This window comes from Zingiber officinale, chromosome 5B (assembly GCF_018446385.1).
Source record: "Zingiber officinale cultivar Zhangliang chromosome 5B, Zo_v1.1, whole genome shotgun sequence".
Taxonomy (NCBI): domain Eukaryota; kingdom Viridiplantae; phylum Streptophyta; class Magnoliopsida; order Zingiberales; family Zingiberaceae; genus Zingiber; species Zingiber officinale.
This window is the reverse complement of record NC_055995.1, coordinates 79,653,558-79,671,338: the sequence shown is the minus strand read 5'-3', so window position 1 is coordinate 79,671,338 and position 17,781 is coordinate 79,653,558. Positions and strand designations below refer to the sequence as shown.

The 17,781-nt window shown below is 38.6% G+C and overlaps 2 protein-coding genes across 2 annotated transcripts; one reads left to right on the top strand and one right to left on the bottom strand.

The window, feature by feature from the left end:
* Nucleotides 1-4,643: 4,643 nt before the first annotated feature.
* On the bottom strand, nucleotides 4,644-7,721 carry LOC121984653 (putative casein kinase II subunit beta-4). The gene is made up of 6 exons (XM_042537714.1): nucleotides 7,607-7,721; nucleotides 7,262-7,499; nucleotides 6,510-6,728; nucleotides 5,494-5,603; nucleotides 5,242-5,407; nucleotides 4,644-5,089 (listed from the first exon to the last, which is right to left on the bottom strand). The coding sequence occupies exons 2-6, from the start codon at nucleotides 7,470-7,472 to the stop codon at nucleotides 4,959-4,961; spliced, it is 837 nt and encodes a 278-aa protein (XP_042393648.1). The 5' UTR covers nucleotides 7,473-7,499; nucleotides 7,607-7,721; the 3' UTR covers nucleotides 4,644-4,958.
* A 1,466-nt stretch (nucleotides 7,722-9,187) lies between these two features.
* Nucleotides 9,188-11,045, top strand: LOC121984655 (cyclin-P4-1-like). The gene is made up of 2 exons (XM_042537715.1): nucleotides 9,188-9,603; nucleotides 10,649-11,045. Exons 1-2 carry the CDS (start codon nucleotides 9,248-9,250, stop codon nucleotides 10,923-10,925), a joined length of 633 nt encoding a protein of 210 aa, XP_042393649.1. The 5' UTR covers nucleotides 9,188-9,247; the 3' UTR covers nucleotides 10,926-11,045.
* Nucleotides 11,046-17,781: the final 6,736 nt, after the last annotated feature.

Genomic DNA, 17,781 nt, shown 5'->3' with positions numbered 1-17,781 from the left:
GATCCAATCATAATTTCTCTAATACTATGAATTGTATTATGGACATCCAGCAAATGAGTCTAAGACAATCAAATATATAATATGCACTCAAATAGTGAATCTATATTTAGTAAAAATTGTAAGGCAATTGTCTTATGACATTCCTCAAAATCTAACACTAGTGGCCTTCTAGGTATGGCAATTCGCGAGCTCCCCCGATAAAATGGTCGTCATACGGGCTCGAGCATTGGCCCAAACTTGTGTTAGCAGTCCTTGAATCTTGATTTGATGTTTAGGGGAGTGGGGCTCGACATTGTCTGGGTGGCTCCACTCATCAGTTAGCAAGTAGATGATGGCCATTATGTGTGTTGGAACCCTGTATAAGTTTTGATGTGATCAACCAGGTTAAGTTAAGTCCTATTGTGTTCGATCTTTATGTCTAAGTGTGCAGGAGCTTAGTAACACAGGAAGTTGAGAGGAAGACGTAGCTAGCGAGAAGGATGGCACGGGAAGGGAGCCGACGGGCTCGGTGCATCCTAGGGACGAGGTGCTGCTGAAGAGTACACCGGTGGACGAGAAGGACGTGCACGACGTTCTGAGGGACGAGAAGCTAGAGCGGAAACCTGCTCGAGGAGAAGGTCGAAAAATGAATTCGGATGAGCCCTATCTCGGATGGCTGCCATCACCCAGGTGACCAGAGAAGCAAAAGAGCAAAAAGAAGGCTAGAAATATTGCTGGAGGCACCTTCAAAGGGAGTTGAAGGCACCTCCAAGGCACCTTTGCGCGCCTTTCATGGCTGAAAGACACCTTCGATGAACAGTACAAAGGTTCCTTCTAACCTTATGGAAGGCACCTTCGACTAGGCTGATATTGTCATTGCCAAAGGATAAAACTTTATCCTTTGGCACCTTGCTGGAGTCGCTTTCCAGCCTGTTGGAGGTGCCTTCCAGCCTTGGATAAAGTTTCCCAAGGGCTATAAAAAGACCTCTAGACCTAGGAAATACTAATCAACTCTAGTTTTAATTTCCTAGCAACTTTCTAAGCTTTCAACGAGTGTAAGAGGCTTCTCCGCCTTCAACGAAGAAGATTTTCTTTTAGTGCTTTCATTGGTCTTGGATTAATAACCACCTAGGTTGTAACCAAGAAAATCTTGTGCCTCATCTTTTAAGTTGTTATTTTCATTTATTATTATAGTTACTTTTAATTATAGTTGAAAGAACGGGAAAGGTTTGTTTTATTTTGACAGGCGATTCCCTCCCTCTTGTCGACCCCGCTGTGCCAACAAGTGGTATCAGAGCCCAACATTCTCAGAATGACTAATTGCCGACTGAAGCACCAAAACAATGGCTGGACCGACAATCTACCGTTCAAAATTAGAGGGACAAATTACGTCTTGGAAGAAATGCATAGAGGTATTTTTTAAAACCAATTTTGATTTATTGTTAATATTAAAATATAGATTTGTAGCACCGAAAGATAAAGAAGAATATCAGTGGACTAAAAAGGAGCAAACAGATTTTGTGGCAAATGGACGAGCCGAATTCCATCTACTGAGTGTGCTATCTCCGTAAGAAGTCAACAGAATCGGCGCCTACAAATCAGCAAAGGAACTTTAGGAGATGTTCCTGGAACTACACGAAGGTACGTCCGAAGCCAAACTCGTAAAACAGGATCTACTCCGAAACCAAATCAGCAATCTCCGAATGGAAGAAGGCAAATCGATTGCTCAACTACATAAAAGAATCAAGGAGCTAATCACTAGCCTAACAAACCTCAGAGAAACGATAACCAATCAGGGCACGCTAAGGTATGCTTTAAATGCGTTCCCGAGAACACCGGAATGGACATCTATAGTAGACTCCTACTATATCTCCAAAGATCTTGAGGTGAGTACTTTAGAAAATCTTTTCTCCACTTTCGAATTACATGAATCTCGGTGTGCAGGATAAAGAAAAAGACCGAGTCAGAACATTTCCCTAAAGGCAAGAACGGACGATCCAGACTTTGAAGAGTCAATTGATGGAGATGAAGCAACTCTAATGGTACGAAAATTTAGTAAATACATTAAATCTAATAAATTTAATAAGTCATAGGCAAAGAAACACTTTCGGAGTAAAAGAAAGGTCCGATGTTACAACTACCAAGGGGAAGGGCATATCAAAGATGAATGCCCTAAACTAAAGAAGAAAGAGAAAGACAAAGGCAACAAACCAAATCACAAGAACTTGAAGGTCATATGAGATGAATCATCATCCTCTGAGTCTGAGATCGAGACCTTCTCCGGACTAGCCCTACTGGTCGATCATCAAGAAGATGATGAAAGCAGCTTAGAAATGAGTATCGATGAAGGGGGAGAATCATCATAAGAAAACTGCGATGAAGGGGGAGCATCAGAACATGAGGTAAGTAAGGTACGTAGACTATCTCCCAAGTAGCCATTTAATTTCATTAAGATTCTTTCCAAGGATTTGGTAAAATTAAAAAAAAAAAAGATAACATTGATTTAAAAAGACAATTAGATAGTTTAAAATTAGAAAATGATAAATTAAAAATACAAATCGAAACTTTGGAAAAAGACCATGCATGTTTGAAATTAATTAACTGTCAAAAATTAAAAATTAGAAATTATGGTAGGCTAAATTGGTATTTACGATTTCACAAGGGTCAAATTAGAAAAATCCCTAGAAGTTATATACCTCCAAAATTTATGATTAATCCAGTAGATAGGAACCTATATTGGGTTCCAAAGTCATGCTCAAACTAAATTTTTTTAACATGGTCAAAATTTTAGAAAGGAAATTCAATATTAATTGCTTTAAAAGGCTTTGTCTAAGAAAGTGATTATTATTCCAATATCCAAGAAAGTCTAGTGCCTCGCCACAGCTTGAAAGCCAATTATTGAATTTAATGTTTAATTGACTAACTGTTAAACGATTTACTGTCATAGTCATTTAACAAGTTTTAAAATTTTTTAAGGATTAGTCATATTTTTAGAATTGACAAAATATTTTCTTTAAAATTCTTTCTTGTCAAATACAAAGTATGACTTTATGGAATGTTTTTAAGTACCCCTAAAATTAATTTTCTAACTTCTTATATTATTTTTCTTTTTTTTTTTATGTGATCAAAGGGGGAGGAATAGGTATAAGTTTTGGGGAAGATTTTTTTTTTTTAATTTTGTGAATTTTGAATTTTGCAACATTATACTTAATGTTCCTAAAATGTTATTATTGTAATTTCTTTACAATACTTTTATTGGATTGTTTTTACCTTAACTTATACTTAGATTGATGCACATCAAAAAGGGGATATTATATTGTTGGAAACCCGTGGTAGTTCTGATGTGATCAACCATGTTAAGTTAGGTCTTGTTGTGTTTGATTCTTGTGTCTAAGTGTGCAGGAGCTTATGAACACAAGAAGTCTAGCGAGAAGGATGACACGAGAAGGGAGCCAACGGGCTCGGTGCATCCGAAGAACGAGGTGCTGCGGAAGAGTATGCCGATGGACGAGAAGGACGTGTGCGATGTTTTGAGGGACGAGAAGCTAGCGGAAGCCTACTCGAGGAGAAGGATGGAAAATGAGTTCGGGTGAGCCCTTTCCTGGATGGCCGCGATCACCCAGGCGATCGGAGCAGCAGAAGAGCAAAAAGAACGCTGAAAATACTGCTGGAGGTGCCTTCAAAGGGAGTTAAATATGCCTCCAAGGCGCCTCCGTGCGCCTCCGCACCTTCACTGTGGAAGGCGCCTTCGACCAGGCTAATATTACCGTTGCAAAAGGATAAAACTTTATCCTTTAGTGCCTCTTTGAAGGCGCCTTCCAACCTGTTGGAGGCACCTTCCAAGCTCAGATAAGGTACTGTGTCAGAGACACTTTACTGACATGACTATTCACGGAAGGTTTGGGACAATGCGTCCGCTTTAAGAAGCATGCGCGCATGTTACAGGAACCCTATATAAAGGGGGGTCTAGGCATCGACGGAGGTATAATTTTCTCGTGATCTCTACAGTTGCGCTACAGTTTCCCTTGCTTCTTGCTTCGCCGGAGACTGACTTGAGCGTTGGAAGGCCATCACCGAGATCCCTTCTCTAGCTCGGCACTGACGCTGCTTGTGTTGCAAGCAATAGCAAAATCCCTCGGAGGTCAACAAGAACACTACGTCTCCAACATCCACCTCCCTAACTTTCAGACAGGATCAACTATCAAATTAAAATATGAAATTTAATTTAATATTCTCAATTCACATTATCAAATTAAAATCTAAAGGTATAAATATCTAAAAAAAAATTTGAAGTATATTAATTTTGATTTAAAATTATTTAAAATTTTCTAAATCTATTAAACAATTTATGATAAAATTGCCTCATGAATCTCTTCAGAGAATATATATATATATATATATATATATATATATACACGCTACTTAATTTGGATATTATGAAATAAGAAATCTGAAACTTACATGCACCATTCAATAAAATACCGTAAAAACAATTACGAAGGTTAAGGTCAGCCTCTTAATGTGCGTGCTTCGGATTCGTAGGGAAGGACAAATTGACAGTGGACTTGTGGGGATAGAAGCAGGTGCTCTTGGGTGGTCACCTTCCACCAGGCCTCCATGATGGCCGGGCGAGCTGCCAAAAGTACAATTAAGCACCCTCTTAATGACCAAACAAAAAACACCCTCTAGATTTTTAACATAAATCTCCAAAATTACACTAGGGGATGGCCAGTGTTCATAGAGCCAAGATACTGCTTTACAATATAATGGCTAAACCTCGCAAGTTAAAGCATAAGGAAAAAAAACCAATCACAGGATAATACAGTTCAATAGTTTTAGTGAGATCTCAGATACAAGCAGCATTATGCCTACATGAGACGACCCTAGAATTTAGCTGATATTTTTTCAGTCATTAAGAATGGTCTATGCTTGCTTCATTCTGAAATCCCTCCCTGTGTTCGGCGATAGCTTTACTTCTGTCATGGTTTGTGAAGTTTAAAGCCAAACACCCTCGGAACATACCGCTGTGATGGCTTCTGCGGCTTGAGGTGCCCATATGTCATCAGAAACAGGTGAGGGAATGTTGTCCCGAAGTAAGCTCCATCGATATCTAAACAAGGTCAGTGAACACAGATACATAGACCAAAAAGATAAATTGAAGGTGCTGTGGCAGGATAAATACTTGTTTCTCAAATACTAAACTACATGTAGAAGTCGTTGCAATAACTAGTGGAATAAGTAATTAGTTGGTAAAAAGGATACTGCCTTGGTACTTTGATCTTGGATAGTATATATCTTCGCATTTGGGACAATAAATCTTCACAGTGCTTGATCGAGGAATATCTGATTGCCCGACCGGAAGACAAGGTTGGCCACAACAGTAAACTCGAGGACATCTTCCAAAATCATAGTTCTTGTATTTCTCTAGCTATACAAATTGATAAATTGTTACCAAACGATATCATGACCAATCAATTATGAAATTAAAAATTACTAAGACAATTAAGGTCTTACCATAGCAGCCATCCCTTTACTAGTTAGTATATATCGAACATGTATCAAGCCATAAAGCATCTCTGCTGCCGATTCAACTAACTCATTTTGTTCTTCAGTGAAAGTGTCTCCTGTTTATATTGAAATCCAGGAAGAGATTATTGGCAAAGACCCAATCTGTGTGGGTTTACAGAGAGCTGTAGAATATTACTTTGCAATACAATTTACTAAGTAATTGTTGAATGGTTCTGGTTACATATCCCGTACACAGATTTTTTTTTTTTGGATAGGATTGTAGAATCATAGGAAATGAATAGCAAAGTATGATAATACTGTTATAGGAATAAAAAATTGAAGTGATGTGATATTACTTTTAGGGTGTAATTCTCTCATTGCAAGTACACACATTAATATGCTATCCGATGCTATGTGCAGAGATGTTATGGATACCAAATATAACAGTTGTTTGACATGGCATTTGAGAAACTGAAACTGTATAGAATGCTTTATTTCAGTAGTCATGGCAAAAAGTTAGCAAACATTTATTCACTAAGTGTGAGCTTAGCTACTCTGAAAACAGCAATAACTCTCTCAGCTTTCAGAAATTTCAAAGAGTAATTATATTCCTTGAGCTTGTTTACACTGTTGATGACCTAGTTTGCTTCATACACTCTGTCCGTAGCGTATACAAACCATGTCATGCAAACTTGCTTGACCCAAAAAAAAACATGCACAACAAATACAAATAAACAAATAAAGCAGGAGAATATTTAAAACACTCATACAGGGAAACATTATCATCAGAGCAACGCAACTCAATCATAAAAAAGAACAGCATTTTAATTCACCTAGAAAAGGAAATTTTTTCCCTTCTTTTTGATAAAGGATCTAGAGAGGTTATGAAGGGCTAGTAAAGAACATAAAATACGGTTAAGATCATAAAGCTAGGAAACGTTAACAATGTATTGACTAATTGGTGATTCAGATAGCCAAATAGTAGTCAGCCACAAAATTCTATAAACACCTTAGTCACTTACCGTGGGAAGACTCTACATCCAAGATCAGATCAAGAGCATAATCATAATAAGGAACTTGACTGCTTAGTCCACACAGGTTGAAATCATCTTGAATGTATTCATCATCAACTTCACAGAAAAACTCATTCCCTCTTAGATTACAGAACCACGAAATCCAAGAGGTGTCTTCCCCATCAGAACCACTGACGTCAGACTCTTCACTATCTGTTTCTGACTCTTCTGTGTAATCAGTTATTGAACCAAGGTTATACAAATGGCAAACAACAAAACACAAAGAATAACAATCACTACAAGCAGCAAAATAAACAAAATCCACAAGATTCAATCGACACTAATTATAACATATGAAACAAACTTTTGTATGATGCTTTGCTATCATAATTTCTGAAAATATACCATAACAATTTCAGGGGTAAACCGTATCTCAGCTTCTCCAGAAGGTATATTTGATGCAAGTTATATATTAATATTTTTTCTGAATCTAGCATTCATTGCTTTCCTTCTTTTTTGTTCTTTCTGAAAAAAAAGGACGTCTTTATATGTTCAAATGTTTTGGAGCTGCTAGGTCTATTTGAATTGCATATTCAGTGTAAAAAAATGCAAAAGCCTAACCAAATTAGCAGAGAAACGAAGAAAATGAAAAGATAAGAAATTTCTACAAATAAGAGATTTTTTCGAAAATTCACTTTCATAGAGGAACATATAACAGCAAATGATCCCGAAAAAGTAGTAATAAAAGAGGAAAACTTTACCATCCGAAGCCTTGTTCTTGGACAAGGAACGGTGCTCCGGCTGCTTCATAGAGGCTGAAGGGGGCACGGTGAGCCTATCCTTGTCCTTCCCAATCAAACCCCTGGAGGTTGACGGCGAGGCCTTCTCCAGGTGCTTGTCGAGCACATCGTTGATCCGCTTCCGATCTAACGGTCCGTTCTCCAACTTCGACCCGTTCCCAGCCCTATACATATCTCGCCCCCTCCGATCCTCCCAACCCTAATCCGAAACCACAGCTCAAAACCAGTTAATCGTAGCATTCCGACGATGAAAGCAAGCAGAAACCCTAAAACATGAAGAAATCGCCAACGCAGGTGACATGGTACCCTCGATTTGCAGAAGAAGAGGAGTGGATTCGAGACAGGAGATGCGTATTTGGGGAAGCACCGCTGCGCCCTGCGCCTCCGGAAGAGAACCGAAAGGGACGAAGGATGTGGAAGCGGGGGCATATATGTAATTGGAGGTCAGCTTTAATATCCGTGTTGAGTTCCATCCTGGACGGTTCGTTACGGTCCAGCCGACGATTCATTTTACGCCTTTACCTTTGAAAATAAAAAAGAAAAAAAATTAACAATTAGTTGACATTTATTTTTTTAAAATAAAATATAAAAAATTAGGGATTTTTTTTAAAAAAACCTTTATTTTTAAAGTCATACTCTTATTATAATATTATTATATTAGATTTGATATTAACTGTATTTTAAATTATTATAATATTAAAAAATTTGACTTAAAATATTTATGCGCAAAAATAAAAAAGTGTCCTAATTTTTTTTTAAATCGTAAAGATATTATACGTGTTTTGTCTCAGTGTATTGTCCGTATTATTTTTATTATTATTTTCTATCTAAATTTCTCATTTCGATAGTGAAATAGTCAGATATATTATAATAAATATGAATTTATAATTATTAGAATATGAATATTAGATGAATAATTTGAATATGTAATTATAATAATTATAAAATCATAACTATTATAATTAAATTAAATATGTAATTATAATAGTTATAAAATCATAACTATTACAACTGATTTGAATATAAGATTATAGTAACTATAAAATTATAATTATCATAACTTACCGTAAAAGATGTAATCCTCGCCCCCAGGGCTCCCACCGACCGGACCTACGGTTATTATGAGGGAAGTAAATTGCAGCACCCGAGCTAACATGGGACGGACCGAGTGGGATACAGGGATAGGAGATTTATTCCCCCGTTACCACTGAGTTTCGACTCGACAGCCTCCTTGCAACAACTTCTGCTCCATGCCATCTCGAATGACCCACAGGGTCACATAATTATCATAACTTGATTGAATCTATAATTGTAATAGCTATAAAATTATAACTATTGCAACTGATTTAAATATGTAGGTATAGCAACTACAATTTTAGATTATACCTAGTACAATATAAATATTTTTAATAAATTAAATTTATATTATAATAATTATAAAATATAATTAATAAAATATATATAATAATTATGAAATTATAATTATCATAATACGTCCGACTAAATTAAAATTTAAATAGCAGATTAAAGTAGAAAATAATAATCGAAGATAAAAAGATAGGAGTACCTGACTGAAAAGGGGAAAAGGGCACCTAATAAAAAATGGAAATTGATGATTAAAAAAAATAAGTCACTATTTTAACTTTTGCCCAATATTTATAACAATTTTATCCAGAGGTTTTTTTATTAAAATGTGAATTTGACCGAGTGATTTTAAAACTAAAATTACTATAAATATCTTTAGATAAAACATGAAATAGATTTTTTTTTTTTTTGAAAAATGAAGCTAAAAAAACAGAAAAGGAAAAAAAAATCACTTTTCCTATTTTTTTCCTATTTGAAACTTTTGGACGAAAATATCAAAATTAAGAGGTTGATAAATAGATATTTTTGGGGGCTTCTTCTTTCTCTCGAAGACGCAGAGAAGAGAAGCTGCGCTGCCAATCGATGGAGGAAGAGGAGGTGGAGGAGGACGCCCAGGCGGTCCCCAGCATGGTCTTGGTCCTCTCTTCCCTCCTCGAGCGGGTGGTGGAGCGCAATGATGCGGCCGTCGCCGTCGGCCTCCGCCCCCTGCCGGATCGGACGGCGGCCTTCCACAGCGTGCGGAAGCCGGACATCTCGGCGCGCCGCTACCTGGAGCGCATCTTCCGGTACGCCAACTGCAGCCCCTCCTGCTACGCCGTTGCCTACATCTACCTCCTCCGCTTCCTCCACCGCCACCCTGCAGTCGCCCTCCACTCCTTAAACCTCCACCGCTTCCTCATCGCCGCCGTCCTCGCAGCTGTTAAGTTCACCGAAGATATGTAAGGCCCCCTTAATTCTATTGCTTACGAAATTTCTTATTAGCTACTTGCTATTGAGCTATGTTTCCCGGAATCAGCAAAAAGTTATGAGGTTGAATCGAACGCAATCAAGCTGCTCTTCTTGTAGAAGAGGCAAATTCTTCTCATTTTGATATTTCTCATGTGAGATTATAAATTCACGATTACAAACTTGATTCTTTCCTCGAAGATCTAAGATTTACATGGCAGCAAAGAGCTGATGAACCCTATCTCGAATGTTCCTTGCTTGGTTCTCGTTGATATTCGTGATTCTTCTCTTAGTTTGTAGTTCCATATTTCAATTTGAGGCCTTTGAGAATTGGGGAGGAGCTGGCGCCGACTTATATTTTAGGAAATTATTGATTTTTTTGTTTCCTTTTCTTTTCCATAGAGAGAAAGATATAAACCTAGCATTCTTTTAAGGAAAGAAATAAAGAGTTGTGTGAAACAGATTCATTCAACCATGTGTTGAGATTCTTTTGGCCAACCTTCTTGCCAACCAAGAACATGGTGGAGATGCCATAAGTTGGTGAAAGATTAGGCTGATCTTGAGTTGTTCCTCCTAAATTCTGTTCCTCTTTATCAATTTAACCATCAAAATCATTTACTTTGTTAGATTTTGGAATTCCTGAGCACAAGATTTGAGAGCCTAAGAAGCTCAAATTTAATAGTAGATGGAATTTTGAGAAATAAGACAAAGTTACAATCTGTTTGTACAATAAAAAAGAGCAAGTGCTCGAGAAGTAGGTTTGATGTTACTGTTTACCTGCAAATGCATCACAATTGGTCATTTCCATGTCAACATCTTTAAATTAAGTCCACCTGATGATCATGTTCTTGAAAGATCTTCTGCGATTATTGTTAGAATGTTACATCTGCAAACTAATGATCATAACGTGGAAGTCAAACTGCACACCTTTTATCAATAGAGTGAATTCGGCACACAACTCATTGATTATGCGTTGTATCTATCTTGTCCATTGACGAAAAACACTTAATACTATTTTGCCAATTGTTTGCGTTTCAGACACTACAACAATGCTTACTTTGCCAAGCTTGGTGGAATCAGCTTGATCGAGATGAACTACTTGGAAGTCGATTTCTTGTTTGGCCTAGGCTTTGAATTGAATGTGACCCCTGCTACCTTCAGCTCCTACTGCTCAATTCTCCAGAGAGAATTTTACCTTGAATCACCTCCTCCCTCGAAGCTGCACTGCTACATCACAGAGGAAGAATCCAACTGCTGCCAGCAGAAGCATTCAGCAAGTTCTCAGCAGGTTTTTTGGGCATATAGATTACACTAAATAGATCGGCTGTTAGATGACGAACATACAGTCCTCGAGTCTTAGTCTATCAAATACGAAGCAAGTTAGATCGACTTGTGTATTTCGCTTTTCCTTAGCTATATATTGAGCTTTGCATAATGATTTAATAATGTGATTAGAATGAAGGTTTCGTTTTACAACGACAAGCGTTTGTTAGAATATTAGACTTAGCACGGATGGATTAGTATTACCTTAATGCTACCAAACTAATGAACTTATAATTATATGTCTGTTAAAATCAAATTTAATATTTTTAAAAGAAATATTTAAAATTCGTACATAATTCTAGAAAATAGATCGAAGTTTTTAACCAATTATCCAAAATGTCCATCGTCCGTCGATTCGTTCCGACGCCTGCACGAATCTTGACGTACAATTCATTTCTACTTCCCCGCGCGACGAGATATAAACGGAACCCCTGAGGTCTCCTGGACAGACGAGCACATCCGATTCCAAGTTTCCTTGGGAGGTCTGGCGAGAAGCGATTGGGCTTTTGGTCAAGGGAAGGACCCCAACTTTCTGCTCTTGATTTCGAGATCCTTCAGAGGGATGATGAGGAGCATGGAGAAGCGGCTGAAGGGCGAGCCTCTTTTCCATCTTCGGTTGTTTTGTTTCCCCTCTATCTCTCGCTTTGACTTAATAGATCTGGTTTTGATCCGTATCTGTTGCTTTACCTTGTTTGTTTACTTTGAGTCTATGTTCTTGTTCTCGATTTCGTGCCTGTGACGCTTTGTGTTGAAGATTCACGCGATCCGAGGGAGAGAATTTTCGGTTGGGAGGAATGCAAGGGGCAAGAGCTGATGGGCGTCGTGGGGAGCAAGCGAAAGCGATTTTGGAGCGGAATCTCCAGTGAATCAACAGTGAGTTGATATTTCCCCTCTTTTTGCACTCTTCGTCTCTTCTTTTCTTGCTTAGGTATTGGAAAAGCAAGGATTTCTCCAGATTAGGAACAGTGTACGGCAAAGAAAGTTAGTGCTCGTGAATTGGTATCATCACGGTGCCTACTTTGAACTTAATTTTTCATCTTCGGTTGATCCCGTCCGAAAGTTGAGTCGGACAGAGGTTGGTCGCGCTGTCGCTGGTATTGACGGAAAGTCGTTGAGACGTCCGGTTGACCGGGTACCCCCCTGGAAAGGTCTACACTGGCGGGTGACGGGGGATGATGACGGGGATGACGAAGCGAGGGTCCTGCGCACACTCAGACAAGTCGCCTCTACGTTAGAAACCCAGAACCAGGGAAAAAGTCCCCGGGTCAGATCCTCCGACGCTCAAGTCAGGTACTTTTTCTCCAGAAAAACAGTGAAAGGACGAAAAATAAAAGACGAGTGAGAAATGACGAGTGAGTGTATCTGCGTAGAGACAAAGCTTCCCTTTTTATACGGCAGTGGATGCTTATGGAATCTGACGAATGTCAGGAAATGTCGGGTGTCAGGATTTGTCTGGCGGTGAATGACATGTGGCATCCTTCTATAGGTCTGAGGAGGGATCAAAGGGCAACGAGCCACAGTCCGTTAGCATATTCCCTAACAGGTGGTGATTATTCTCTGACGGGTTGTTATGATTCTCTAGCTTGATTGTCGTGTAGTGCTTGTCTGTTAGTTAAAGCCCTAGAGCCAATCATTTTATGATTGTTGTATGGACTCGTTGTATCATATTCTTATATATATATAAAGGCATTTGTTTATGGTTATTATGCTTACTTGTATTGATGTCAAATAACTAAGTATAATAGCGTCATTGAGTAGAAGGTTCTTACCTATATCAATCGGTTAGTTGAATCGATAGTGAGATGATATAGGGAACACTACTCTTAATCATTCCTAGTCAAGTATTAACATTCAGGGACAATGTTAATGCGACGAGACTAGCATGTAGGTCAACTCGATGACTTGATCTCACAAGTCATGGATATGGAGATATCAAGTTGACACATGAGTATGCATTGGAGAATGTATACTTAATAACCCGCCATGAGAAAGTATCATGGATCGTTATATGAGTGGCATATACTTTCTCATGTGGCTATTAGTATGACTACTAGTCCTTGGACCTGAAGTCACCATGGTTCCCTACATAAGGAGTTACGTACTTTGGCTTCGTCAAACGTCACCCGTAACTGGGTGGACTATAAAGGCGATTACTAGGTATGTAACAAATTATGCGGAGGGATGTGAGTGATGTAGATGAGATCTATCCCTCATATATGACGGAAGTAACATCGATATTCTTGATAGAGGGAGACCACTAAGTGCATGACCATGCCCAAATGAGTCAATATGAGATATTGAGCTCATTTGATTGAGTGAGTCTACTTGGAGTTCAAGATTTAGATTGATTAGAGGATGACATGGTCTATGCCTCATATTGATCAATTTAGATGTCTAGGATAGAAGGACAATGTCATATATTGTGAAGAGTCACAATTAGTAGTCACAAGTTGATGTTGGATCTCAACATTCTTGTAACTTGGGTAGTAATGATGTGTTGCTAGATACCGCTCATTACTTATGCTTCTAAATGAGTTTAGGAGCATTGCCAACGTTACAAGAACCTATAGGGTCACACACAAAGGGCAATTAGATGGAGATTAGGTTCATTTGATGAACCTAAAGGATTAGGTTCATGTGATGAACCAAATTAGATTAAGAGTAATTCAAATTGAGCTAATTGAGTTGGACTCAAGTTGGTTCATGTGTTAAGTGAGTCTAATTTGGACTTAGACTCATTTAATTAATTTAATTCAATGAATAGAGATTCATTAAATTAAAATTGACTTGAACCAATGGTTAGATTAGATCAACCAAGGGAGAGAAGTGATCAAGTTTGACTTGACTTAAGTAGGAAGATGAAGAGTCAAGTTTTGACTTGACTTTGACTTGACCAATGCCACATCATCAAGGCTTCTTCATTTGGTCAAGTTTGACTTGACCAAATGTCACCTCATGGAGGAGATCAAGAGACTTGACTCTTGATATTCCATGAGAGTTTATAAGCCTAAAGTGACCGGCCACTTGGGAGTTACACAAGGTGAGAATTCATTCTCATTCATTTCTTCTTCTTCCTCTCAAGCTTTCTTCTCTCCCTCTCCTCCTCTTTGGCCGAACCATTCAAAGGTGCTAGCACACCTTTTTGTTTGGTTTCTCCATCTCTTGCTTGTGTGGATACACATAGAGGAGTATTTACTTTGATACTCTCGAGATCCGGCGAACCTTGGACAAGCAGGATTAAGAGAAGGGCTTTGCATCAAGGGTAAATTCTTATCTTGTAGATCTAAAGTAGATCTAGGCTTAGAAAACTCGTACGTGAAAGTTTTTACGAAATTTTATTTCTTCGTACAGATCCGCTGGCGGGGTTTCGGGGTTTCCACAACCCAAAAAGCGGTTTTTGCGGTCCGAAAAATCCAACAGTGGTATCAGAGTCACGTGCGAAGCGCGTACGAGTTTTATTTTGAATTTTATGAAATTCTACATATCTGTATTTTTATGATTTTTATAGATTTTGTGGGTAATTTTCTCGTAGAAGCGAAGCACAAGTGTTTAGACACTTGTAGGCTTCGACTACCGAGAAAATATTTCCGAAACGGCAAGGTTTCGCCCCAAATCATTTTGGGACAGCAGGCTAAGGCGTTGTAGGATCGCTTAGGAACACTCGCGATGGTTATATCGCGGGTAGGGGTGCTGCCCCTGACCCCGCAAGGGGCTTCGTTCCGCGATTGCGCCCGAAAATCGCTAAACGGGACCGCTGGGAATTTTTTTACTTATAAAAATTGTAAAAATTGTAAGAAAAATTACAGAAATTTATAGAAATTACATAATTTAAAATTATGTATTATTTTGTGATGGTCATGGCCCAAAATACCCAATTTAATTAGATATTGTGTGTTGTAATTCATAATATGGTCTGCGTGCCGTCATGTGATTGTGCGTGTTGTATATTTGATACGCGACCTGCGCGTCGTGCCTTTCTATTTATTTATTCCTGTTGTAAATAGTTTAGACTCGAATGTAACTCGAGTTTCACTTTTGTAATGTACAAAATGTAGCGGTGGAAGGTCCACTCGAGACGGAGTTACGAGGAGGGCGCGAGCAACATAAGGTGGTCAAAGGAAGGAGCTTGAGAAGATGTTGACCTCAGGTTGACCATCCGATCTTCTCATTGGCTTGAGAAGATCGTAGTAGGGTCATGACTAATCACAAAATATTTAATTAATTGCTTGTGTGTGTATATGTGATCCATGCTAGAATAGTAATTAATTAGCGTCTTGACGATTAGATTAGATCTAAATCGCGTATATGATGTGCCCTAACGATTAGATTAGATCTAAATCGCGTATATGATACACCTCGTCGATTAGATTAGATCTCAATCGCGTCAACTCGAAATGCCTACCATGCCGTGATACCCATCACTACCTCGATCACATGTTGTTGTTGAATCTGCCAAAGCAGAGCAACGCATACTATCTTGGTAGGGTGCGGAGGGACAATCTTGGTCCCGCCTATCAACACATGGGTGAGTACAACTCAATTAGATTGAGTAACTAGTTAACTCAATTGGATCGAGTTTAATTATAGACATTTTCCAATTGTTGGTAGATAGGACAAAATCATGTTTATATTAACTCTTGGGCGTATTAGCCAAAGCTAACTCGAGTTTTAATATAAATGCGGATCTTGATCATATAAACAAGAGTTGCATAGAGATGTAATTGGTAATTAGTTACCTACCGATCATACTAAGTCTTGGGCATTTTAGCCAAAGCTAACTCAGGGTATAGTATGATGTGGATCTTGTCCCACATGAATTATAAAATTCAGTGGGAGCATCATTTAATTAAAGGCCTAATTAAATGATTACTAGAATATGATGTTTATTTATTTTCTGCAATTTCTGTTGTAGATTGTCATGACGTCAAATACGAACTCTTTCTCCCTGCGTTCTGTCCTTAAGAAGGACAAGCTCAACGGAGCTAATTTCCTGGACTGGTACATGAATCTGAGAATTGTTCTCACATAAGAATGTAAACTGTACATTTTGGAGTAGCCCATTCCGGAGGCACCTCCTACCACTGCCACGCAAGCTAACCGAGATGCTTTCAAGAAGCATCAAGATGACGCATTAGATGTGTCATGTCTCATGCTCGCAACCATGAACTCTGAGCTTCAGAAGCAACACGAGTTGATGGGTGTTTATGATATGGTTGAACATCTTCGTCAACTGTATCAAGGACAAGCAGGGCACTGGAAAAGGAACTGCACAAGATACCTGGAAGATCTTAAGAAGAAAAGAAATAAGATTTCTACTTCAGATATACATGTTATAGAAGTCGACCTCTCTATTTCTTCATCATGGGTATTAGATACCGGATGTGCTTCTCACATTTGTACTAATGTGCAGGCGCTGAGAAATAGCAGAGCATTGATGAAGGGCGAGGTGGACCTACGAGTAGGCAATGGAGCACGGGTTGTTGCTGTTGCTGTAGGAACTTATTCTCTATCTCTGCCTTCTGGGCTTGTACTAGAATTGGATGATTGTTGTTATGTGCCTGCTTTGACTAAGAACATTATATCAGTTTCTTGTTTAGACAAGAAAGACTTCTCATTTATAATAAAGAACAAATGTTGTTCAGTTTATTTAAATGATATGTTCTATTGTAGTGCACCTCTGATGAACAGACTCTATATTCTAGACCTTGAGAACCCTATCTATAACATAAGTACCAAGAGGTTCAAGTCAAATGACATAAACCAAACCTATCTCTGGCACTGTCGCTTAGGTCATATAAATGACAAACGCTTATCCCAGCTCCATAAAGATGGTTTGCTGGACTCATTTGATTTTGAATCATATGAGACATGCGAGTTATGCCTTCTAGGCAAGATGACCAAGACTCCCTTTAGTGGACACAGTGAGAGAGCGACTGACTTGTTAGGTCTTATACATAGTGATGTATGTGACCCTTTCAATATCACTGCTAGAGGTAGTTATAGGTATTTCATTACATTTACTGATGACTTCAGTAGATATGGTTATGTGTACCTGATGACACATAAGTCGGAATCCTTTGAAAAGTTCAAAGAATTCAAGAATGAAGTACAAAACCAGCTTAGCAAGAGTATTAAGATACTCCGATCAGATCGAGGTGGTAAATACCTTAGCCATGAGTTTCGTGACTATCTAGCGGAGTGTGGGATTCTATCTCAACTCACTCCTCCTAGAACACCACAGTGGAATGGTGTATCTGAAAGGAGGAATCGTACCTTATTAGATATGGTACGATCTATGATGAGTCACACAGATCTTCCTTTGTATCTTTGGGGCTATGCTCTAGACACAGCAACCTTCATTCTCAACCGAGTTCCATCTAAGGTTGTAATAAAGACACCATATAGGATATGGACTGGGAGAGATGCTCATGTGTCTTTTATGAGGATTTGGGGTTGTGAGGCTTACGTTCAACGTCAAGTCTCGGACAAATTGGGATCCAAATCCGATAAGTGCTATTTTATTGGATATCCTAAGGAAACGAAGGGATATTACTTCTACATTCCCAGTCAACACAAGATAGTTGTGGCTAAGATTGAGGTATTTCTAGAAAGGGATTTTGTTTCTAGAAAGACTAATGGGAGTACGTTCAATCTTGAATAAGTTCAAGATGTGGACCATAGCACAGAAGCCTCGATGGAAGTTGAACTGGAACCACAAAGTGTTGTGGATGATGGTGTTCCATAAGTAGTTGAGGAACCACAACCAGTTCAAGTAGACCTACCTCTTCGCAGATCTGATAGGGTATGTCGTCAGCCTGAGAGATACTCATTTCTCTTGTCTGACCATG